The sequence below is a fragment of the Coturnix japonica genome, chromosome 5, assembly GCF_054131305.1.
Source record: "Coturnix japonica strain WE chromosome 5, WE-NBRP24, whole genome shotgun sequence".
Classification (NCBI taxonomy): domain Eukaryota; kingdom Metazoa; phylum Chordata; class Aves; order Galliformes; family Phasianidae; genus Coturnix; species Coturnix japonica.
In genome coordinates this window covers 49,235,417-49,260,185 of record NC_140667.1, presented here as the reverse complement: position 1 = coordinate 49,260,185, position 24,769 = coordinate 49,235,417, and the positions used below count along the sequence as shown (strand labels likewise).

The window sequence follows — 24,769 nt, the reverse complement described above, 5'->3', positions numbered from 1 at the left end:
TGATGTTCTGATGGTGATAATATTTTTGGAAGCACAAATATGTTTACATTCAGTATCGTTTTGTATATATGACCAGTTACCCAAAGATTGCAAATGAGTCCCCTAATGCTCCCTAAAGAACTAGGGAAAGTGATATAAATGCATATATTTGCTTTGGCAGCTACTATAGTTCAGACTCCAGTGAAAACACGTTTCAAAACTGTAATCAATCTGCAGAAATTCATGGTTTTTATTGATTTGCTCAGGAGCAGCGTATGTTATGTCTAATGTTTCCTTTGGGTTTTCTTCTCAGCTGGAAAATCTGATGCTGGATAAAGATGGACACATAAAAATTACGGACTTTGGACTGTGTAAAGAAGGCATAAAAGATGGAGCAACAATGAAGACTTTCTGTGGCACTCCAGAGTATCTCGCACCAGAGGTCTGTTTACACTGGCTTTTAGGCAAAGTGATATGTTTAAATGCCATCCATGACAGCTTTACCAATCCGTAATAACTCCTGTGCCATAATGTGTTCATACAGCACTGCTGTTACATAACACATACTCAAAATCTTTTATTCATCATTCTGGGACATACCTTTGCTACGAAGACGTGTGATAATTTCCAGATGCGGTAGCATTTTCCTGTTGCTCCAGGGAATGTTTACATTTTAACAGAGGAGCGCTTACTTCTTGTGTCAGAAGTCTGATTTAAACAAAACAACACCAAAACTTTGTGCAAAGGAGCAAGCTCTTCTTTTCTGTGTTTAGCATCGTGTATTTTAAACTCCCAACTGCTTCATAGCTGAAAACACACAAGGTCTTCCTCAGTGTTAATTTATTATGGGAATAAGCCCAAACAGGGAACTTGAATCTCTAAGCATATATTTTGGGGGCTGTTTTTCTACAACAAATTGTTTTTTGCAAAACATAAAATCCAAATCCATGCTTGTAACATTCATCCTGGAAATACTTCTTTGGGAAGTTGTGCAACACAGGTGCTGTCAGAGCAGTGAGTTAGCTAAGGGCAGATCAAAAGAGAAATTGTGTGATAGAGGAGATGTATACGTGGTATTTTGCAGGCAGATGCTGGCTTTCTCTGCCTACGCTCCAAGCTGTCTGGAAGCAGTTGCTATATTAGCAGGGCACGGTGCCTGAGCTCATGCCCTGTACCTCACAGGAGGGCTCATTGCCTGCACTTTGCTACCCATAGCATTACGGCTGCCGTCCAGCTCCAAGCACAGGCAGGAGCAAGTCTTGGGCTGCCAGAAGTTTAGGCACTGCAGGCACACCCAGGACATATTCTTTCTCTGAGTTGTGCATTGCAAATCTTCCTTGAGTCCAAGTACGCAGAGGTACAAAGCACAGAACACCAAAGTGGAGGAGGGATATTGCTGTGGAGAGTTGATGTTGCTGCTGATCAGTGCTTTTGCAGCTTGCGTGGTGGTGGCAGTGGAGGCAGTTGTATGCTCTCATATTTTTGTTTTAACTACCAGCTGCTCTCAAGGGCCTGCAGTCTTGGTAATAATGAGGAACATGGGCACCTGTCGAAGTAGCTTGCAGCAAAGAGGTGGAGCCAGCTCTCCATGGATCACTAGAAATCTTCAGTATGTCTAAATTGGGGTCTGTGCAGCTCAATTTGAGATGCACTGATGCAGGGAGTAATTAGCAGCGCAACAAAGAGTATTTTTTATTCATAAACATGGCTTTCATTTGGTGACTCTCCTCCTCAAATCAGCAGCTGAAGTTCAGTTTCTCACTGGGGATTTTGTGAGGTGATCAAAAAGTGTTTGTTTTTTCTTCTCTTAGTGCATGGCAGTTCCCTGTGTAGATTATGTTGTTTTTTTCAGTAGTATTATTTGCTGTTATTTTGTATATTAATGACTGGTTGGCTCATCCAGAACCCTGAAGGACAGATCCTTTTGATTAACCCAGCTCTCTCCTTTACTTTCAAATCCATCTGTGAGCTGGAGTGTTAAACTCTGGAGGCTTTTGTCGTCTGGTTGATAGCATGCAAAAAATGTGGAATTTGTGTTTGAGTGATGTTGTGTGCATTTAGGGTCAAACATCCTTAAAAGCAGAGGTCTCGTTCTCGTTATCTGTGTCTGTAACTTGAATCTGGTAGAGCAGCCTGTTTTTACAGTTGTTGGATAGTTGTTTTTAGGTTCATATTGGAATCCTGTGCATGGATGACAGTGACTGAACCATGTCAACTTTGATGTGTCAGATATATCAGTGACTGTGATGTTTACAGCTGTTGTGCCTTCTCTTTCACATTCCATCTCACAGCAGTCTAGAGCTGCTTGTTAGGAATTGATCATCCTTTAAGTGAAATGACCTTGTTTCACTGCTGTCCTGCACACTGCAGTAAATCACAGACACACAATCCCTTTTTCATTACGGTATATTTTTAATACTGGTACCATTGCTCTGCTTTGCGCAATTACAAGTATGAGCACTTATGTGTTCACATTCATGGTAAAGCACTTTGAAGAAATAAGCATTTTAGAATTAATGGAGGAGAGGAAAGGGTTGTAGTTAGCAACCTGCACTATAATGCAGCTGTAGTATCTTCAGTGAAATCATGTTTGAATTACTTTGTGCCTTTTGAAAGCACCTGTAGCACTGCCCATACCACAACCAAAGCATTCGTGGCATTTTGCTTTCAATCCACTCCTCTCGTAGCTCCTGCAGCAACCTATAAATACACAAACAGAGACCCCATGACAAATTAATTTTAGGTAAACTCAAGCAGGAAGCATTGATTGAAGTGGGGCACTCTGTGCAGGAGCTGCACAGTCACACAAGGGCCACAATGCCTCGAGAAGGCCGGCTCCTGGAATCCTGTCCGGCCAGCAGCTGTGTCGGCCATATACAGATACGGGGCAGCTGCAGAGCCAGCTGTCGTTTGGTGTGAATCATACGGCAGGGGATGCTGTAAATAGACCAGCGTGGGGTAATCTAATACCTGGCAGCCTTTTGATTTTTACTGCAGGCCCTTTCCCTCGTTCAGATAATTAAGGGGAATAATTAGTGAATAAAGGGAGGCACAGCACAAACAGTGGTTCCAGGGAGTCTCAGTATTTAAGTTTTGCATAGCAAAAAAAAATAATTCTGAAGGTTTCCAAGAGGTTCGGATCCTGCTTCTGTTAAAGGGAAAGCTGCCAATTTCAGCTGACTCTTTCACCCTTTTAGTTTTGAATGCAGGGAATTCTGTACTTGAGCAATGTAAAGCCACCGTGCACCGAGGGAATGGTGGTGGCCTGGTGGTGGTTTTGACACTTGGTGACAGTACACAGTTCAGGGCAGACCTGTGAGAAGACTGAAGATGACAAGTAAAACCTGAGGACAGGGGCTGGAATATGAGACTGTTGGTGTCAGCTACAGACAACTGCAATGGAGACACGAAGTCTGGAGAAGTGCTCCCTACATCCACTCCATGAGCCACAAAACGTTCCTGATCTCCTCAGCAACCGTTGGTGCAAAGGATGGGGAACGCAGTCTGAAAGTACTTCTGTGGAGCAAGGGCACTGCTGAGGCCTGAAGCCCTGATTAATCAGGGATTTGTTGGGTAGAAATGCCCAGGGGAGGGGAAAAAATGAATGTGCTGAACCTCTTCTGCTGTGAGACCTGGAAGAAGCTTACCCCTGATGCCTTCAGTATTGCAGCCAGTGTGCAAGTCCCACAGGAGGGAGGAAGGAAAGTATTTCACATTGGCTGCCATTTTACAGCCTTGCAGTGGGTCAGGTGTTAGGAGGGGAGTTCTGGCTCATAGGGCTGAATGTGGGTTAGTCATTTGGTGTGTGTGTGGGTGGTCTTTTGTGATGTGCAGAGTAGCCCTTTGAGTAGGAGCAGGTTAATACAGGGATGATTGTGATGTTCAGTTTGTTGCCTGTGAAGTAACAGACCGATGGGCTTTTCACCTCTTCCCAAAATGGCTCCTTGATGGTGTGTGTGTGTGTATATACATACTGTTCTAAATGGGATCTCATTTAAAAAAAAAAATAAAAAAAATTTTAAAAACCCATATATATATGTATATGTGTGTGTGTATATATATATATATATATATATATGTTTTAATGAGATCCCACTTGGAACAGTTTGTGATGAATAAGTGAAAATTCAGCAGCTGGCTCTGTAATGTGAGAACAGTCCTCAGCCTTTGGGCTTTCAAAGGTTCTGCTTACTTACCATGGATGTAAATGAGAGGGGGGAGGGTGGAAGAAGGAAGAGAAGAGGAAAGTTGACATAACGTGCACACTTTCTTCTCTTCCCCATCTTGCTCATCTACAGTGCTCTCCTTTATCTCCTTTGACCTTTATTTTCAAGGAGGATCTTCTGAAAACACTCTGTGCTAATAGATTCAGCTGTGTAACACGAGAACACTAATTTGCTGGTGTTAATTTTGCCTCTTGAGTTCATTCCCAATGTAGGAATGCCTTCTAAAGCCTTCTCCTTACCTCTGTACAGGTGCTGGAAGATAATGACTATGGTCGTGCAGTGGACTGGTGGGGATTAGGAGTTGTAATGTATGAAATGATGTGTGGCCGGCTCCCTTTCTACAATCAGGACCATGAAAAGCTCTTTGAACTCATCCTTATGGAAGAGATTAGATTTCCACGCACTTTGTCACCTGAAGCAAAATCTCTCTTGTCAGGCTTGCTGAAGAAAGATCCTAAGCAAAGGTGAGACTGTTTCTTAATATTTGTGTTTTTAAACACTTGTGCACTCAGAAGTAGCATAATAAGTCAAGGAAAAATGTATTTTAAGGCCTTCACAAGAAAAGTTATTAACTTTGCTACATAGAGGTGTGTCTGTGAAAGGGAGCTGTCTTTTTAGGCAAGTGACTTTAAGTGGCTCTTCCTGTGCTGCCATTTAAATGATTCATATCTCCACCATTGAGAAGCAATTGAAGAGGATTCTGCCCAAGGGGATACTGAATGCACACATGCCAGTCTTTCTGTATTTCCAAATGAGGAAGGCATTTTGGATGAAATTCTGGATTTTTTTTTTAACTGGTTCAAAATGATCATCCACCAAGTAGAGCTGAGGGATGTAGCGCACAGACCTATTTGGTTTCAACTTAACTTTTGACTCAAGCTGGCTTGCATGTGGCAACGTGAAGCAGTTTTGTTGATCAGAAGATTGACCTTCAGAATATGGTGGCTGCCAGCTATGGCCTGGGACAAAGCAAGTTAACCTTGCTTTTGGTCATAATTAATCTGATCATTGCTGTGAGTTATCAGCAGCTCTGCAGTAATTGTTTTACCATCTACCCAAGTTCGGGCTGCTTACAGTAAGCTTTCTGAATTTTCTGTTCAGTCAGTGCCAGTGATCTGTCATCCTGCTTTGGACAGCAGGTGGTGGTGTTAGTACCATGTTTGTGGTGGAATTCATACTGTGCTTTAATCTACTTTTCCCATTTCCTCCTTTTATTTTGAAAAAGTAACCTCTGTCTTAATACCAAACAAAAACAACGTCAACAAAAAAAAGAAAACCTCAAATCCTTAATGGCTAACAAACAAAACGTAACAAAAAATAGAACAGGATCCAAAAAGGATGTTGACCTTTGCACCGAGGGTAAACATCAGTCTGAAAACCTGCTATCTTGCCAGCCCAGACACTTTTTAAACAAATGAAGATAGTGACTCTGAACCTTTTCACCATAAAAGAGCCCAAGCTAGGAAACCTTTCACATGAGGTGTAGGTAACAAGTATCCCAGTTTTTGTGATGTTTGTTTAGTTGGTGCGTACACACACACTTAACGTGAAAATGGCTTTTGCCAGTATTGGATTTCTTGGAGCAGGGATTTTTGTCACAGGGGTGGACTCCTTCCATCACTGCTTTCAATTGTGTGATGGATTAGCAACCCCCTGGGTACTCCGCACAGCAAATGTGGCTGCAGCCCCTGCCAATGGGATTCCTGTCTAGAAAAGCCCTGGGTTAAATACAGTTGTGACCCTCTTGTAGCTTATTCAGGTGGTGCCTTTCAATCTCTGGAAACACAAGCAGCATCTGCTGTAATTTCTTCTTAAAGGAGCATCTCTGATGAACCAAAATACAGTTTGTTTACAAACAAAGAACGCCCACTTGTTTCTGATTGCAAGGTTTCTCCAATGCCAATAATTACTCCACAGCATGCTCATTTTATACAAATAGCCACTTCTTCACGTGTATCTTCAGCAGGCTTGGAACCAGTGATGCTCTGATCTGTTGGACAGATGATTTTCCTGCTGCTGATAGAAATAACTATAGAGTAGAGAAGCCTGCACCTTGCTAATTACACTCGTGCCTCCCCAAGCTTTTTGGATCGTGGACCATTCTTAAATACTGGTTTCTCCCCAATCACTGTACATTCAGCTTTTGAATTGCAGTTGGGATTCTGCAATGCAGTGCACTGGGTGGCGTTTCAGGCAGCAGGGAGAGCTGAGCTGGGGGCACTGGGAGGTGGCAGTCCTGAGTCCTGCCCTGCCCTTGTAGTGTTACGGGTTTTACTGTCAGCTGTTCACACGGTGTGGTCTGTGTTGGGGTGGGCGCCTGACAGATGTGGCGACTGACTCATTATGAGGTCATTCAGCCACGTTAAAGGAAAACACCCAGATAGCCTCAAAGTACAGTCAGTTGAAATTAAGTCATGCCCAGCAGTCCATTCCACATTAGCCTATCAATGATGTTTGGGGGAATTCGTGTAATTCAACAGAAATCCCCTCCTCAGCAAAGCCCAGTGGTTGGCAAAGTTGGCTTCATTGTAGGGTCTGTGGCAGAAAGCATCATCACTTGCATTTAGTTACTGCTAGTGGGCTTGAGAGTGGGACAGAGATGAGCAAAAGGAAAATGAAACAGGGACGTATTCTCCTTTCCAGTAAAATCCCTCTCACCTCAACCCCCAAAAAAGTTGAAATAATGAAACTCACTGTAAGTTGGTAATGAATTGTGACCGGAGTTGGTGAATTAAATCTTACAAATTACCTGTTGTACGTGAGCTGGAAATAGAGGAGCAGTGTTAGCGTTCTGCTTTTGGTAATAGCGACTCCCAGGCATATGGGGAAAATATGAAGAACAGTAAATTGCATTCTGCTTTTAATAATAGCTGTTTTCTAAATTTGGTCATATAAAATCCATTTTGTAAGAGAAAAGGAATTTTGAAGTTTCTTTTGGGATTGATATAAGTTTATTAATCTTGTAATGTGAGCCTTAATTTTCCTAAGAAGGAAGAAATCTGTTCTACCAATACTTCCTTCCAGTGTGACCTGAAATTCTCCTTTGCTGCTTTGTGATCATAGATCAAATAGGAGGAGGTAGTCATAGCATATTTGTACATATAAAACAGCAAAGTTGGTGGCATTTTTATTATTCTTATTCTAACTGTAGGGTCTGCAGCTTGTGAGGGTGGACACACATCAGAGGGCTCCATGTAGATGGGCTGAGCTTAGGTGTGTGGGTGCACTGCAACCAGCAGAGCCTCAGAGGCACTGAACCTTGGCAGGTTTTAAACCTGAGGGACCTCCAGGGCCGTTCCCCCTGAATTTTGATGCTGTTTTCACTGCATCCCTTTGTGCTCCCCGCCATAGAGGAGGGTGGCCTCCAGTGTTCAGCCTCTTTCCACGTGTTTATCAAGTAACTTGCAGGTAACACACAATACTGTAAAAATCCAAAGTGTGGAAATGAATTAAATTCAACATTAATGTTGCATCGATATCTAATTTTCTTCTTGGAATTTAAGTGAAGCACCAAAGCAGAGAGTCTCAGATTTTGAAGGAAATTATTAATTTAACTAGAAACATTCAGCAGGTACGTTTTAAGGAGACCAATTTGGATTTAAAAACTTGTTTTTCAGTCTCTACGCATTCTGAGATGTTTCCTTTTATACCGTAAGTCTCAGCAGCCTTTTATTTCCAAGTTCTGTTTATACTGGTTTTGGTTCTGTTTGAGGACTTAGGTGTATAAAATTTAACTTCACTGTACAGGAGCCTTGAAAAAGTCTGCTGGTCATGGCGGATTTCTCTTCAGTTGTTGCAGATTCTTATGAGAAACAAACCTGTTGGGCTCTCAGTTGTCTGCATGCTTTTTGCACTGGGTACTGACGCAGTTTTGTTCACCTTGTGAGGGTCTTTTCATCATCATTCTGAAAAGCACAAGCATATTTGGGAATAAGTTCATATCCAAAACATGCTTTTTCTATCATTTTTCCATTAGATTTGAATGGGTTTGTTTAATAGTATCGGTTTTTAAAAGGTAAGTAAAACATCTGGGGTTTCTCTTGGCATTTTCCTGAGTGTGTATTTGCCCTTCATGGAACAAAGGCTCATAATAGATCATGTATTCTCCAAAGCACTCGTGTATGGCTGCAATCAGCCAGCCTTTCTGCATACTTGTGCAAAACAGTACTTAGGTTCTTTGTAGCTTACAGTCACTTCATAACTCCTAAACTTCGATGCTGGAGTGCAGCCTGGTGCCATCTGGGAGTAAGGAGGAAAGAACTGATCGATTCCACCCTCTTCTTCACTGGCCGTCTTCATCTGCACCAGGGAAGCAGTGGAGGAGCCTGATATAGACTTGGCAAATTCTCTAGACCTGCAGGGAACCAGCCGAGAGATGATTACTCACAGATTTTGTCTCTGTTCCCAGGCTACCCTGGCGTTTGTCTCTGTTCCAGGTGGCTTTGCAGCTGTATGCCATGCTGGCACACGGAGAGGAGAGCCATCATCTGTCCTGTTGTGGCCTGTTGGGCTTTGGGATGGACTTAGGCTTGCACTTACTGTTTACCAGGGGAGACAGAGTGTCCTTCAGCACTTTGTGACTTGAAGCCTGGCAGCCTGTTGTGTATTACACTGCAGATTTCCTGAAGAAACAAAGACAAGCAAACCCCTTAGAATGCTGTGCCACTAAATAAAACAGGGACAGGGAGCAAGCATGGGCACTGAACTAGTAAGCGTTGATCACCTGGAGCCAATGTTCCAAGCCCATAACAGCAAGTTAACTTCTCAGTTTGCCAGTGGTGTTGGGATGGCAGCAAACAGAGAGCTCACAGATACCAGAGGTCAGACTAGTTTAACAGGGTTAGCACGTCTTGCTCTTAAAAGCCAGAGAGTCTCATCACCTTGTTACCTGGTGTAAGTCTCCTGCTGATTGCTCAGTATGTGTTCAGTTTTCACAACGCGTGGTCTTCGTGTGCAGATGTGGTTTGGTATTTCAGGCAGCACTTTAACCTCCACAGCAGAATTTAAGCATCTGTTAGCTCCAGACTGCAACTAAACTGATTACATCTATAAGCTGCGTGGACAGTTTTATTCTGGAATAAAAATGCTTTATCTTGATCTACCTTTAAACCAATAAAACACCCTTTGTGCTTTCTTGAAACTGAAGAGGAGGAAGGATTTGCATACAAGATGATATTATCACTGCTGTTGTCAACTGTTTTCTTTAATGGAAATTTAAATCAGATTGCATAGATCAGTTTGTCTTAAAAGTCCTTGCCTCTCTTAAGCATCAAAATCAAATTCAGTTTTATTGCTGCCATTGCTCTGCTCTTGAAATCTCCAAGGGACAGTGACTTGTTAATTTAAGAGGAGGGAAGGCCAGGTTGCTTAGACCCTTCCTTGCAGTATCTGCTCTAGGCCGTAGGACAGCATCCTTTCTGAGGTCTGTTTGTTTAACAGGAGCCTTAATTACATACTAAGATTTCTTAACGTGTTTTCAAACCTTTTAGAGGAACCGCGTTGACATCTAAAATAGACTCCAGCAGGCCTTGCAGAGAAAACAAATGTGAAGCAAATGCCAGAGCTGCTCTGGAACGTGTTATGTAAACTCCAAATTTCTTCAGTACCGTGTAATAAAAATTGTATGAGGAAAAAATAACTGTATTCAAACACTTCTTTCTTTTGCCCCAAACAGGTTAGGAGGCGGTCCTGATGATGCCAAGGAGATTATGCAACACAAATTCTTTGCTGGCATTGTTTGGCAAGATGTATACGAGAAAAAGGTACTTAAACAACTCTTCTCCCAAGGTGAATGGTAGCGCGCCTCAGATTTTGTTGCCTTTGGTACAGTACACACAAGTTCTCCATGGAAGAGGTTTGCAATTGTTTTTATCAAGGCCAAATTGCTTCTTGCTTCTTATAGTCACATGGCTGAATTGCTTCAGAACCAAAGGGTTTGGTTTGTTTTTTTTTTTCTGCATTGAGAGAGAAGCCTCTCAATAAGAGAGATGGTTTCTGTGACTGCATAAATAAGATGTAGCCAAAATTGCTTCCAAACGTAGTTGCTGTGTAGGCTTTTGAAATGGCATTTCCTGTGAATTCCTGTTGCCATTTCTTGCTATCAAATCATGCATCCCTTGTGATTTATGGAGCCTGAAGGTTGGGAACTGCTGGTTCCTGAGCATCTGCAAGCAAAACTTAGTAGAAGCAGAGTGGAAGACTGGCCGTGCCATTCCCTTTGTTTTTCTTGTCTTAAATGATAAAATCAGGCTGAATTCAGCAGGCACAGTGAAGTAAAGTCTTTCGTATCAATTCAGGCCTAATACTTCTGTGTATTTGTGGTGATATAGGAATGTTGGGAAGTGTCTGCACTTCATGGCTTTTCTCAGCTTTCCTTGTGACCCACTGAGTTTGTAGGCATTGCAGTGAGTTTCCTCAGCTGCTCTGTCTCACTGCCCTTTCACTCCCAAGTCACTCACTCTTCTGGGATGTCCCTGCTGATGCTTTTGATCTGCTGTTGTCCTCTCCCATTTAATTCTCATCAGCCACCATTTCCTAACAGTCATGTGAAGCTCAACTAACTAAAGCTTGGGCCTGGTGATCCAGGGCTCCCATATACTGATGCTGTATGATCTCACCCAACCCCAGCCTTCGCTCATTTCCCTCCTTCCCTCTGCAGCCCCATGCGATACCAGGTCTGGTTTAATCTATCCGTTGAGTTCAGTTCTCCCTCCAGTTTATGGAAGCGGGCAAGAAAGGAGTTAGTTCTAATTCTTCGGGTTCTTTTTGGTAAAACTAATGCAGAGCAATTTTTGTTCTCACAGAAAGCAGAGAATAACACCACTGCTTTCCCTACTGTAGTAAGAGGATTGTCCAGTGATTCTACACAAGGAGAGCTCTGTTTCCTCCTTGTTCACTTCCTCTCAGATTTGTATGACTAAAGGGAACTGAAAAATTAGAAAGTAGCTCTTTGTGCCTTGAAAGTGTATGTAGCTTTTAGACCTCTGTCCTTTCAGAATGTCTCTTGCAGAGTCCCATGCAGTCATGAGGTAGGTTTGGGCAGGAGGGAGCAGTGTGGGTCATATCCAGTATCATGTACAAAGGATATCTGAACTATTGTTCCAAGCTGTAGGTTATCCCCTTTTTCACCCAGCTAGCAAACCAAGTAGTTTGGTTTTTCACAGTTTAAAGTAGAAAGTTGGTAGCAGGGTTCCCCAGTGAAGTTACTTGTTAGCAGGACCACCATCATACTGTTTCCCTCAATGGAGGAGAACTCGCTCAAGCTGAAGCTTGAGTTTATCTACTATTTCTTTGTATGGCTGAGAAAGTCTTTGTGAAATGTCCTACCATAATACTGACCCAGACTGTTGTGGAAACTACCAGGCAATCGTGAGAGCTGAGTCCTTAGGAGGAAAGAGCCATTGAGACTCCTTCTGACTTTGGCTTATGCAAGGAGGCTGGATTCTGGTTTTGCTCCTGTCCTGTTAGTACTGCACCTGAAATCAGATGTCAGCTGTTATCTGTTGTACAAGAACCCCTCACCTCCAGAAAATAGCAGATATGTTTATGAGTGCAGGTTTAGGGTACTCAAGAACGCTTGCTTTGTAATTAAGCTTTTTGGGAACAGAGCTGTGCTTTGAGTTATAAGCGGTTTTTCATAACTGAGGTTGTCCTGAGAATGTAAAATATTCATTAGGCCGTCCTGGAAAAGTGCTGCTGTTTGTCCCTGGTGTAACAAAGGTGCAGTTCAATTTGCAGTGTTTTGCCCATCCACAAGTGAGACGTGCGCAGTGATGCAGTTAATCACATGTGGGTTTTACTGGGCTCTTTTGCCTCTTAAGCCAGCATAAGCCTGCGGGTATCAAGCTGATCTGCAGCAGTGGGAGGCTACAGGTGGCACCTCTCTGCTGGTTGAGCTGCAGAGCTATTGCAGTGACAGCTTTTCAGTAAAGCAACATATTTGCTTGCTAAAGCCAGCAGTGTAGCTTTCTGCGGCTTCCCCTCTGTTTCCAGCTTAATGTTCTGAATTTGACAGCTAGGAAAAGAATTTTGTCTTGTGGGCGCATCATAATCTGTCTCAAATTGCTTTTAACAGATCCTAAAATAAAAGGAAGAAATGATCCAGGCAGCAGTCGCCCATTACACATGCGTTCCGACTTAGGGCTGCTGCTCCAAGTCACTCTGATGTGCACGGTTCAGGTGTCTGCTGCAGTGCCCAAGTCCTAAATCACTGTGTGCTGTGCAAAGCAAGCCACAGCGGCTGGGAGCTCTGCCATGCCCAACCCACTCTCAGCTTAAAAAAGGACAGACCGAGCTTCGTGTGCACATGCACACAGGGCTTGTGAAACAGCATACCCAGGTTCACTTTAAGGTAACAGGCAGAAAACTGCCACGAGGAGAAAGGATAGAGATGATATGATAAATAATACTCATCCTCAGCGGGGCTTTATGCATTATGTGCTGGTTTAACTTGATGGAGAAGAGCGTTATTAACATTACAATGTGCAGCATTCCCTCTTCAATAGCTCTGGGAGGACTGCAGGGCTCAGAGGGACTACTGGCTTTGGGATATCCGGTTTCCTGTTCCGTTTTAAATTCAGGACATAAAGCCCGACCTATTTTTTTGTACAGGAACGTTTCCAGGCTCCTTGAAGCCATACTTGGGAACAGAGAATAATTAGCAATTAAAAAGGGATGATGAATACGTACTGTAATTTTGCTCCCTTCTGTAATAAAGATAGAATTTGTACGTCCCTTAGTATTTAAAGATAGGTTTTAAACTGTAGAATGCTTCTTTGTATTTGGAAATAAAGCCATATGTGTTGAGGCTTTACATTGAAAAAGAAGGGGCTGTATTGTCGTGTGTGAAAGTCAGGACAGCGCTGTTAGGTGCTCTCAAAAGGAAGGCTAATGAGGAGCTGGAAGGCAGTGATTTTCCTATTAGCTGACTTGCCAAGCAGATGATTCTTCAGCTTTCCTCCAGCTTAGATGTGAAGGTGGAAATGAGACCCTTTGCACATTCAAGATTTGATGATATTTTCCAGGTAGTTGTTTCTGTCGCTTTATTTTTGCAAGAGCAAAAGTGCATCTCAGGGTCACTGCTTAATTCCAGTCGGAGCCATTTACCACTTGCCCAGATGAACCTTTCCCTGTGGTTTCAGCTTGGAAGCCATACACTTCCTCAATCACGCTCCAAAATTGTTGCCTGGTGTGGCTCAGTGCTATTAAAAGATGTCCGCGTTTAACCCCAGTGGTGGGCGACCCAAAGCCCAGCACCGAGCTGTGCGTGCCCTCTGTGGGCAGGTTGAGGGCAGTGTTTACATCGTGTTCCTCATGTAACCATGCAGGGGGAGGTGAGCAAGGTCTGAATCCTGGAGACTTTGCCCTCCAAAATTGTCTGTGTTCCAGCTCCGTGCATCTGCATGCAGCTGGCTCTGGCACCCCCTTCCCAAGCTTTCTCGTCCTCCAGCCCCATTCAAGCAGCTCAGCTCCATCTGGAGTTCCTGTTGCCAGTGCTTGCCTGTGTACACATGAATGATTTCTGGCCCTTCTGCCCAAGTGCATTTCAAGAATAGGACCCAAACAGTGCTGTAACGAGAGGATGATGGGTTTATTTTTTATTTATTTTTTATTCTTAAGTTCAGAGTTTACATCAAACAGCTTTTTGGGATTTTGGAGAATGCTTAATGTAGCTGCTGCTGTGACCCAGGTTCTCTCAGGCTGCTCCAGGCTGCTGCCCAGTGGTGTTTTGAGCTGCTGGGGCACAGTAACTATAGCTGGAATATTTGTGTCAGTGTTACTACCCGTATTCCTCAGCATGGGAGAGATGTGAACCTATCGGTGTGTGTCCAGAGGAAGGCCACAAAAATGACCCGAGGGGGGACAGGCTGAGAGAGCTGAGGCTGTGCGTGCAGCCTGGAGAAGAGCGGCCTTGGGGAGACCTTCCAGTATCTGAAAGGGGGCTGTGAATGATAAGGGGACAGGCAGTATAGACTGTTCGCTTTAAACTCGTATATGTACGTTACTTATTACTTGAAGTGACATTAGGAGTGTAGGATTTTCTCTGCACAATTAAATTCTAGAGGCACAGTGTCTTAAAGGCCTCATAATTGCACCCCTAGCCTTAATGCATACTATCCCTTTATTATGGATTGTTGGGTTTTTTTTGAAGCCACTGTAGCTTATAACCGTGCTTCAGACCTCGCCTGCTTGGAACAGTCCTTCATGAACCTGTAAACAAACAGTATCTTTCTGTTCTTCATAGCTTGTACCTCCGTTTAAGCCACAAGTTACATCGGAAACAGATACCAGATACTTTGATGAAGAATTTACAGCACAGATGATTACAATCACTCCTCCTGACCAAGGTAAAGTTCTCTCAAACATTACCCACTGTCTTTTCCAGACCAGCAGAAACAATTTGCTGTAAGGTTACCCGGCCTCTTTAGAACATGTGAAAAAACACACACATGTGTCTTCATGTATCTGACCAAGAATTTGGGTGAATTTCAGAATGAAAGTGAAACTTCCCACGTACCTTTCCTGCTTCAGAAATGGAAAACCCATTTTAGAAGATACCGAAGTTTCTTTTACTGTTGTCCTTTCAAAATCTACATAGTCCTCAGCTGGGGAAAAAGCTCCGTCCGTGAGCTTTACTGCATACATCTGTTCACACACTGCACATGCAAACAGTCGGTTGTGTTTGGGCTAATGTCCGTCCTCAGTCAGTCTTTCATTCTGATGGAGCATGTTCAGTGCTTTGAAATAGCAACTGCCAAAGATTCAGAACACTGAAGATGTGAAGTAAAGCGATGAAACCCCCCAGCAGTTTTAAATAGACATCCAAACAGCCATTTCACAGCGAGCATAAAGTCAGGATCTTCTATGATAGCCAGTGAACGGGGGGAGATTTCAGACTCGATGTCTCTTTGTCCTTTCTAGCTGTGGAAGAAGAAACCAACACTGAATTTTCTGAGTGAAATTTACTGTGTGTTATCTCGATGTTTGTTTATGTACATTGAAAAAAAGAACCAAATGCTGTCTAATGGGTTTGTTTTGTTTGTTTTTCTTCCTCCAGATGACAGCATGGATTGTGTAGACAATGAGAGAAGACCTCATTTTCCTCAGTTCTCCTATTCAGCCAGTGGAACCGCTTAATGTTTTGCAGTGTTTTCCCACTCAGAAACAAAACAGACTGCATTTTGGGGACCTTACTTCAATGGACACTAGAGAACTTTCTATATTATCTGAATTACAAACTGTGTTTGTATTACGATTTAGATGAATTTGTAGGAAGCCTCACAGATTCTGTATTTAAAACAATTCTTTGATGCATTTTTGAGAAGGAAAACAAATCCATTCGTAAAGTATTACGTCAAGGCTCTTATGCTGAACGACCGTAGGTTTGTAAGAATATGCACCAAAACTGTTTACTTTAGAATGAATTAAGGTATTCAACATATCAGCAACTCTGACCAGAAAATCCCCTCGTTTTATTTATTTCATACAGTTCATTGTCTAAATATAGAATCTGCACTCTGAACAATTAGATTTATATAGGAAGATATAAGACTTTAGTAGTTAGTGCAATAATAGAAGCAACAAAGTGAACAAACTCTGGAGGAATTAAGGTTCAAACTCATTTTGGACAGCAGTCGAAGTGTCATCCAGCTCCAGAAAACCAACTATAGGAACAGCATTAATGGCCTCAGTGAGGTAAATCAAAAAGCAAAAGTTATTTTTGTTATAACATCTGCTACAAGACATTACATATCAAACCGAACCCAGTGGAATCTGGTCCATTGCTGCGTAGTACAGATGAGTATTCCAGTCAGGACAGTGCATTTAATTATTCCATCTGTGTAGTTTAGGAATACTCCATAGGATTGGCTTCTCAGAACATAGCAAATGCTTCATTTACCAATTAATATGAACTGCAACAACACAGAATCACCCGCTTTCACCACTGTATACAAATACCGTACAGGTCTACGTGAGAAACCATCTGACCGAGCGAGTTGCCCAGGCAGACGTCCATTTTGGCACTGAAGTAATGACTTGTTGCCGCTTTTTTTTGTCGTTGTTATGAAAAGATATATGAATATATATAAACACTTAATGATTTTTTTCTTTTGCATCATGCCAGATCATTTCCTCTTTCTTGAGTGTGCATTAAAGGTATCAGCTGACAGTTCACGGTGCCTTCTCACTCTTGAAGATTCACTTTAACAGTGTTTCCCATGTATAAGGAAAAAAACAAAACCCAGGTTGGAACTTCACTCATGTTGGAATAATAATGGTGTTCAAAAAGTGAATTCTTTTTTGTTTGTTTGTTTTTCATTTTTTTTAACCATAGTGGAAACCCCCCGCGCCCTACTTTTGTTGTATCCGTTCCTTTGTAATTTCCATCCAAGCAATCTTATTCTGTCTCTCCCGCGAATGAATTTATTCCATTGTAGGTTGCATTCTCTTAAATTGCTTTCTCAGTTGTTGTTTGGTTGTGTTGGTTTATTTTTTGTTGTTCTCTTGACTGTATAAAAGCCGATGCCGTGTACCACCATTCAGTAGCATTTGATTTTTTGTTTGGAAAGGCGTATATTCTGAACCCCTTTGCTTCCCCTTTCCATCAGAGCCTGCTGTGTTTGCACAGAGAACCGTCATCGTTATTTTTTTTTTTTAACAATGTTCAACTCTAGTATTTTTACTTATGATATGGAAGTTTCCCTCCAGATACTTCAATAAAACTTGCTTTAACACGTTAGGTTCTTATTTATTGTAGTAGGAGCCTTCTGAATCCGTCTGTAGAGATACCTTAAGCTGATACTGGACTGCCCATCTCTTAACAACTTCTTCCTTTGCTTCTAAACCTTTGTCTGAATTCGCAGCCAGCTCAGGGACGAAGTCCAGAGAACTCTACTGCAAGTCTGCAAGCCCTGACAAGATCAGAACTAAGGTACTTTGTGCACCCAAATATAGACAACACAAATGAGCAAAGGTTACTAAGCACAGCGTGCCCCAAGGAAAGGCTGTTTTTCCAAACGCAGGAACAGATGAGGATCAGGTTGGTCTGTTGAGGCACTGTCTGAGAACGGTATTTTTCTGCCAGTTGTTTCTATTGGATTTTTGTTCTGACTTTCACATCTCAGGTGGAATTGAGAGGGCAAAATATCTGTCAGAAAGTCTGGTAATGTTAGCGCTGCTGGCAGCAGTGAACTGAGGCCACAGCTCAGCACGGGCTGCTCTGGATGTGAGCTGTCATTTCACCTGCAGACATAAAGTATGTTCTTTAAATGTAGATTTAGCAGTGGTAATAAGAAGAAGCTGATAGCGTACTGTTGTCTTTCCTTGGCACAAGTCTTTGAGCTGCCTTGTTCATCTCATTGCTTTTACATAGTATAAGCAGAAACTGCTTAAATCTCATGCATTCATTTAGCTGGTGTGTTTAAAACATACAAACAGAGCTTGTAAAACTGTCAGAACCTCCTCGTTCTTCCCTCTGGCACTGACAAATGTCATCATGTTCTTCTGTTAGGCATTGCAGCAAAGATTTTACATTGATCTGAATTTCAGTGCATGTTCTTATACTGTGCATAGACTGCTGTTGGCCAGGCCGCTGGTCCAGTGTGTCACAGATTATTCCTGTGTTCCCTGATGCCTTTTCTCTACCACTGCTCTCATGCAGGCCCTTAGAGGCCACTCTTTGGATTTGCTCCCACTTTTCCAACTACTATTTTTTTGCTTTTAGATGGGAGGGGAAAACTTTCCTGGATTGTTTGAAGTTTCCAGATTTTACCTCCAGCAGCAGGACTTCCTTAGGATGGAGGTCACCATCTGCAGTGGGAATGTGAGCCCTGAGCAGCTGGAGACACAGAGCTTGTGACATGAAGAGGCTGAGAGAGTTGTGGGGGGTTCTGCCCCAGAAGTTTGGGAATCAGTAAGAAAGGAGGAAGGTTTGATTTGCTCCGCTGTATCTTAAAGAGCTTTGGAGGTAAAAACACATTTGAAGAAATGAGCATATGTGAAAGGATCTTGTTCCTTCAGCGTTGCAAATGAGTGTGTTTGTCTTCCACTTTGAGCTCAATTTTCTTAATAACAGGGAGGTTAATTGCCACTAGAAGTAAAACGAAAAGAACATGCAGTGCCTATAGCAAATGAGAGCTTATTATCCCAAATGCAGCTGAGTGTACAGACGTTTCGTAGTTCTGTCTAATGGAACATATGTCGCATTCTAATCAGGTGATGACTGGTTGCTCTGTGTTTGAAATCATTTTAAACGAAGCCATTTCATTACAGTAGTCCCCGTGTGTTTTTTCCCTCTCATTTTCTTTATTTGGGTGGTTATTTACTCCGGTCCCCATCATGGTGTTGTCCCTTGGGGGCCAGATGAAAGACTTTGTCTGTGATGGCATTTCCCCTCACAGAAGGCTTGTTTCATGTCTGTGCTACAGGTCAGCATCGGCTCCCATGGAGATAGACTCTATCAACGCCTTCCTGTATTAAATGTAAGCCCAGTCATTCCATTTGTCTGATTGTTTGCAGTTTTTCATTCATGTCCCCAATCCTGTTGCTTTTTTTTCCCCTTTAAACAACAGCAAACTTTATTTGCTGAGTTGATGATTGTAAAGAACGTGTGGATGTGCAGAAAGATCAGAATGAACCCCTTCATGAATTTCAATAATGACATCAGAGCGACGCTGTCTTTAAGGACAGTTGCTGCATGCAGTTGCCTTCCATATATTTTAATCTGCTTTCTTCTCCTTGTTCCTGAGGAAAGGAAACTAACCAGGAAGGCTGCAACATCAGGTGCCAAACCAGTAATGAGCACAGAATGAAACTGGATGGAAATGGAGCAGAAAAGAGCAAGATCACTTGTTGCAAATGGAAAATTGCAGAGGAAAGGCAGTATAAAACCAAGCCAAAAAGATGCGCTTATGTACACAGGTGAGATGTTCATAAATGTAATGAATAACTAAGAGAAAGGGATCAAACTCAGTCCCTCCCTGCAGCTGATTGTAACACTTGAGATCACGTTCCCTATCCAAAGTTTTTCTTTCTGTGATCATTTTTAAGTGTTAAGGAAGGGCAGACCAGAGGTGCCAGCCTGGTATTTAGAATGGCCTTCCTTGGGTTTCTCCTCCTTCCTCGGTCACCCAAAGTTCCTCAGTGCAAAACAGTCCTGCCAGCTTTTCCTTAAGATCAGCACTGGTAGCTCAGTTTTTGTTAGCAATCTCTTCATTGTGACAAAACACATTATAAAAAGAAAATGCAACAAGGATAGTTTTCAAGTGTGAAGAACACCCTGGATACAAAGGGACCCAATTTTCCAACAGGTTCAGCTGAAATTCATGCAGTAGCAAGACACGCATGTGCGTGTATAAGGAGCATATGATCCGAGTGCGCAAACTGGTAGAGGCCCTGAGCGGCCAAAAGCTGCTAGAGAGGAAAGCTGTAACAGCACAAAGAAGCTTCCAGCTCCCCATCTGGAAAAATCCCCCACAGGGGCACAGGCGATGGTGGTGCCATCTGTCTGTCTGCTGCACAGCACATCTCTCTTGGGAGCAGAAAAAAGCTGGCACATGGAGGTGGGCTCTCACTTCCCCACCACACCGAGACCAGTTTTCTCTATCTTGTCCCCTCTCCCCATTTGCCTACTTTTAAATTAGTAAGTTTTATCTGAGTACCAATGCTCTTCATTTTGTCTTCTGGTGTTTTCCTTATGATACCTTCCTCCTTCCCATCTCATGGCAGCATACAAGAAGAAATGGTTTCCTTTCTCTTTCCCTGTCTTCACTTAGTCTTTCTTGTGCCTGCTTAGCCTATTTCAGACCTTCCACAGTCCCTTCTACAAGGTGTGTAAAGTAAGAGATCCTATATCATTTTCATTTAACTTGGGCAGTGCTCTGACCTTCAGGTCACCCTCATCATCCCATGGGTACGCACTGATCTCAGTTTCTAAGAGGAACAGTGGAAATTGCCCACGGAGGGAAGGGAAGACAGCCCCCTGTTCCTGGATGATACAGTCCTATCCTACCCTTACCCTGCTTGGCTCCAGCCAGTCTGCAAACGCAGCTTCACAATAAAACCAAGACAAAATATTGTATATATCGTCCCACCACACACACCTTATTTAGGCAGCTAAGTGAAATACAAACATATGGAGTCCATAAATTCTTCTGTAAATGGCTTTATGTGAAGTACTGAGCCAAAGCAATGGTTATCATTAAACACTGACAGCACCAACACGTAACTACTTCTATGCAGGACCAGATCCTCAGCAGTGTCGCTCTGTTTGCTCAGTGACACTGGGCTAAATTATTGAATGTAATCAAGGTGTTTCACAAGCATTCTGAACAACAATGGAACCACGTTGTATTAAAATAAGGATCGAAATAGGTACATTAAATTTATGTCACACCTTACAAACTCAGTTCACAGCACTCTCACTTGTGGCATCTGACCAGGCTGCCAGAACCCATTCTTAGGGAGTGCTGCAGGGTACCATAACTTCAGTGATTCATCCATGCAGCTGTTGGAACTGCTTGTTGGGTTGTGAAAAAACCCACAGTGCCAAGTGCTGATCTAAGAGAACTCAGATCTCCGTCAGCCCTCTTGGCTCCGAGCAGTTACCGAACAACAGATGGTAGCATGAGTTAAGCAAACGATGAAAAGATTCAGAGTGGAGGAATATAGGAATAGAAAGTTAAAAGCTTTGCAAGAACCGGAATTCTCAAGAAAATACAGAGAGCAAATGTTGAAGTTTGAACTAGTTTTCATGTGCAAGTGATGTATGCCACTAAAACCACTATGAAAGCTATTGTTTAACTTGGACAGAAGACACTACTTGTTATATGAACACTACGGAAGCTTCGGATAAAGTCCGAAGTCACACCTCCTGCATATCAGCTGTGTGTGCACCGTAAAGCACAACTGGAAGCAATATCTGGAACTAAGGAAAAGGTGAAAGAAACAGAAACGACGTCATTTTACAGCAGCTTACAAACACCATCAACAAGGAAGGGACGGCATCATGAGCTCAGCTGAACTCTATAGGAGAGACAGACAGAACCACAGCAGCAAAGGGAAGATGTGTTTGCATGAAGGTGGATGTGCCTCTAAGCAGTGCTCTTCCAAAAGACCAGCCCAGATTTCTACCTTTATTTCTTTCACTGGCTTTCAAGCTATTTTCCAATCTAGTTTGTGACAGTAAATAACGCTGCTATTATGGAAAGAGATATAAGAACAATTAGATTACTCATTTAGCAAGATATTACTCAGTGCAAGAAAGCGTGGGAGAATCAAGCATCTGAAATGAAACTCTTTGGGACCGAGATAAAAAAAAATGAATGCACTTCTATGTATGCAAGATACTTGTTTGAAAGCTGAACTATTTCTATAGGTTCCTAAGCATGTACTCTGCAGAGCCCTGCACTCTATAGCACAACCCGTCAAAACGTGAAGGATATGAGTAAGTTTCATCATACAAGTGGTTGTAGCAAAGTAAACAGGATGCAAGAGTGGACACGTTCAGACCACACATCCTTCTACCAGTTCCTCATTTCTGAGGGTTATCAGTAGTCAGTGCACAGAACAGCAGAACGGAACAGGTCAAAGAGTTTCAGTGGTACCATAAATTCTTCAGTCTTCAAAAGCAGCTCGTGCAGATTCAGATGTACAATCCCAACATACTCACGCTTGTGACATAAGGCCACAGACGTGCCCTATCTGTAAAGTGGGGAGGGCCAGGCTTCCTGCCTGTCAGCCGCACCTCCCTGCACCGTGTGATCCTCAGGACGACCAAGTCTCTGTGTGTAGCAGCATTATCTCTGCATCTCGTGCGCTATGGCGATCATGCTGGCTCTGCTCTTGCTAACGCTGCCACCGTGTGGACGTAATACAAAACAACTTCGGAACAGCTGAGAGAAAACTGTTGTCCAAGCCTTTAACCCAAAGGCCTCAGGTGCATTCACACCTCCCAAACCAGGGGGCCAACATTGGGTTGCATCACCTGTACATCACAAATCCAGCAGGCTTAAAACATTCCTATAGTGATGCTGTTTCTTGGTATCTCCTGACTAGCAAACGTAGCACACAAACTATGCATAGGCCAGTCCTGAGCAGGTCAGTTCAGGCATGGCTGACTACTCTTAACTAGTTCACTGCATGTTTTGTGTTCAGGATAGATTACACTCACCTGGAAGCACATAAGGAACACACCATTTCTATTCTGATCCACACAAAGAGTGTCTTGATATGAGCAATGAGAGAGACTGACTTCTGTGTGACACAAGGAATAGCAGGTAAGAGCACAAAGCAGCCCATTCCAAACGTGTCACAAACGTGAGCAAAGCAAGAGCTAACTCAAAACAACGCAGAAATCCTCAAAATATAAAAGTTTATTTAACTACAATATTAAAAAGTACAATATAAAGATATAAAACATAGAAATCCCATCATTGGTTCAGGGGTTAAAGGCATTAACTGGCCAGCTGTAAGGAGGAGCCTTCATGGAATTTACAGGCAGTTTAGCACTAAAGGCTATTTCATCTGCTTTCAGACTTGAAATATTGAACAGCCATTGCAGAGGATTTGCTCACCAACATCAACGTAGCTGGGGGGGGGGGGGGAAAGAAGAAAGAAAAACAAGAAGTCAGAGTGCATTCCCCTTTCTTGGAACACAAATCATAGAATCATAGAATTACCCAGGCTGGAAAAGACCTTGAAGATCATCAAGTCCAACCACAGCCCAACCATAGTACCCTAACTCTAATAACCCTCCATATGACTCTGAGCACAACACCTTCTTTATATCACAGCGCCCTTAATGACAACATGGAGCTCTTAACGTCACTCCTTGGGAGTGCATTAGTTCGTCACTGGCCAGAATAGGGCACTGCTGTTGAAACAGCAAGAGGAATAATTGCCACCTTGAGCGCATAAATGAAAAGCTGAACTAGGCTTTCATTAAGATCGATTAAGCTGCTTCACGCAGGCATTTCATTTCCCACGTTTCATGCAGTTTTATTGCTCCTAATTCAATATCCAAAGAGTTTTAGTCAATTGGATGTATGAGTTAGATGACTGCTGAGGCTTCATAAACTACAGCAGGTCGTCAGGGTGCACGGAGTGACAAGAATCCAAGAAGTCCAAAGGCACTTACTCAGTGATGGAGCACAGGGAGCAGGTCACGGCATTACAGCAGCTGCACACCCTGCTGCAGCTCTGGCACACGAACCGGTCGCACTGTGCACACGCTTCCTTCACATCGGCAGCTCTTACACATGAGGAGCAGGCTTTGGAAACTCCCACCGGAGGAACTGCTTAGAAAAGATACAATTAAGAAACTAGGAAAACAGAGAGAACAGCAGGAGCTGCTCAGCTCCGCTCGGTACCGCATCTCACCGCTATCCGTGTTGGCTGTGCATCGCAGCAGTTTCCCGTCGGGCCCGATCCGCAGCTGCTCGCTCCGGCTCCGTCCCACGCTTCCCCCTCCCGACTCCGGCTCCGGGGAGCGGCTGGCGGCTCGTGGCGCTGCGGGCCAGGCGGGCTCCGTGCAGCTCTGAGCGGCCCTGAACAGCAGCCGCCGGGTGCGCTCTGCCGGCGGACACGAGAGGCGGGTTACGGGCGGCCGCGGCGCTTCACCCGCCCTTTCCTCCCCTCCCCGTCTCACCGTAGATCTCCCGGCGATACTCCTCGCCCCGCACCCCGCGGCTCAGCTCCTTCAGCCCCACGCGGGTCTTCAGCTGCAGCGGGGCCGCGTCCCCGAAGGGACACGAGCGCTTCGGCATCGCCTCCGCTAAAGGCACCGGGAACCGGCTGCGACGGCGCAGCGACCGCGTCACCGCCACGGGCACCAATGGAGCAGCGGGGCGGGAAGCGATGAGGGGCGGCGGGTGGCTCCGACCGAGCGCTGAGGCGGAGCTTGGGTGCTCGCAGGCTCCGGAATGCGGCCGAAATGCCGGGATATGGAGAGTCGTTGGTGGGGTGTTCCCGTCTGACACACCGCCACGTTGGGCTTCTTTGCACGTACAGCCAACCTGCGGCCTTTACTCCTCAACAACATGTGTACACCTCGTATCAAAGGGCTGCGTGTTACTGCTATGAGTGCCAGCACACAGCTCCACGTCATGTTCCTATGACTAGTAACTGAGTTCATGGCCTCATCTTGATGAGTTGTTTCAGGCACCAAAACCTGTATGATAAGCCAGCAAGGTGCAGGATTAATGCTGAAACAAGGGTTTGCCACCCTGGCACAGCAGCCAGTGCCTTCACTTAAGTTAGCACGACGTGGTTCTCGTAAGAGACACAACAGCTCTGCTCAATAGATCAAAATCCTCGAAGGTCCCACTTACACTAGAGGGCGCTCTCAGGACTGTAAACAGCGTTGTCATTTAATTCGAAGTGATCGTTCCAAGAACTCTGTGTTCAGAAAGTGCTATTCTGCTCCTCAGCATGGATCTCTATGGGAGAGACCCCAAGGCACTCATTGTATCTCTGTGCTGTCTGCTGAGCAGCCTGCACTAGTGTTGTGATATAGGCTATAAAAGTGATGTTCAGTACTAGGCCTACCACCCAGGGTGCCAACTAAT

At 43.7% G+C, this 24,769-nt stretch overlaps 2 protein-coding genes across 5 annotated transcripts in view; one reads left to right on the top strand and one right to left on the bottom strand.

Moving 5' to 3' along the window:
- Positions 1 to 16,942, top strand: part of AKT1 (AKT serine/threonine kinase 1) — a 67,929-nt gene extending 50,987 nt beyond the window's left edge. For all 4 annotated transcript variants that reach the window (XM_015865475.3, XM_085547780.1, XM_085547779.1 and 1 more), the window contains 5 exons: positions 293 to 421; positions 4,455 to 4,669; positions 9,880 to 9,967; positions 14,449 to 14,551; positions 15,262 to 16,942. In XM_015865475.3, coding sequence (XP_015720961.2) covers positions 293 to 421; positions 4,455 to 4,669; positions 9,880 to 9,967; positions 14,449 to 14,551; positions 15,262 to 15,341 — 615 coding nt within the window. In that variant the 3' untranslated portion in view covers positions 15,342 to 16,942. The remainder of the gene's footprint in view (positions 1 to 292; positions 422 to 4,454; positions 4,670 to 9,879; positions 9,968 to 14,448; positions 14,552 to 15,261) is intronic.
- A 5,616-nt stretch (positions 16,943 to 22,558) lies between these two features.
- SIVA1 (SIVA1 apoptosis inducing factor) lies at positions 22,559 to 24,003 on the bottom strand. Its single transcript, XM_015865478.3, has 4 exons — positions 23,851 to 24,003; positions 23,583 to 23,774; positions 23,341 to 23,497; positions 22,559 to 22,791 (listed from the first exon to the last, which is right to left on the bottom strand). Exons 1-4 carry the CDS (start codon positions 23,966 to 23,968, stop codon positions 22,734 to 22,736), a joined length of 525 nt encoding a protein of 174 aa, XP_015720964.2. The 5' UTR covers positions 23,969 to 24,003; the 3' UTR covers positions 22,559 to 22,733.
- Between the last annotated feature and the right edge of the window lie 766 nt (positions 24,004 to 24,769).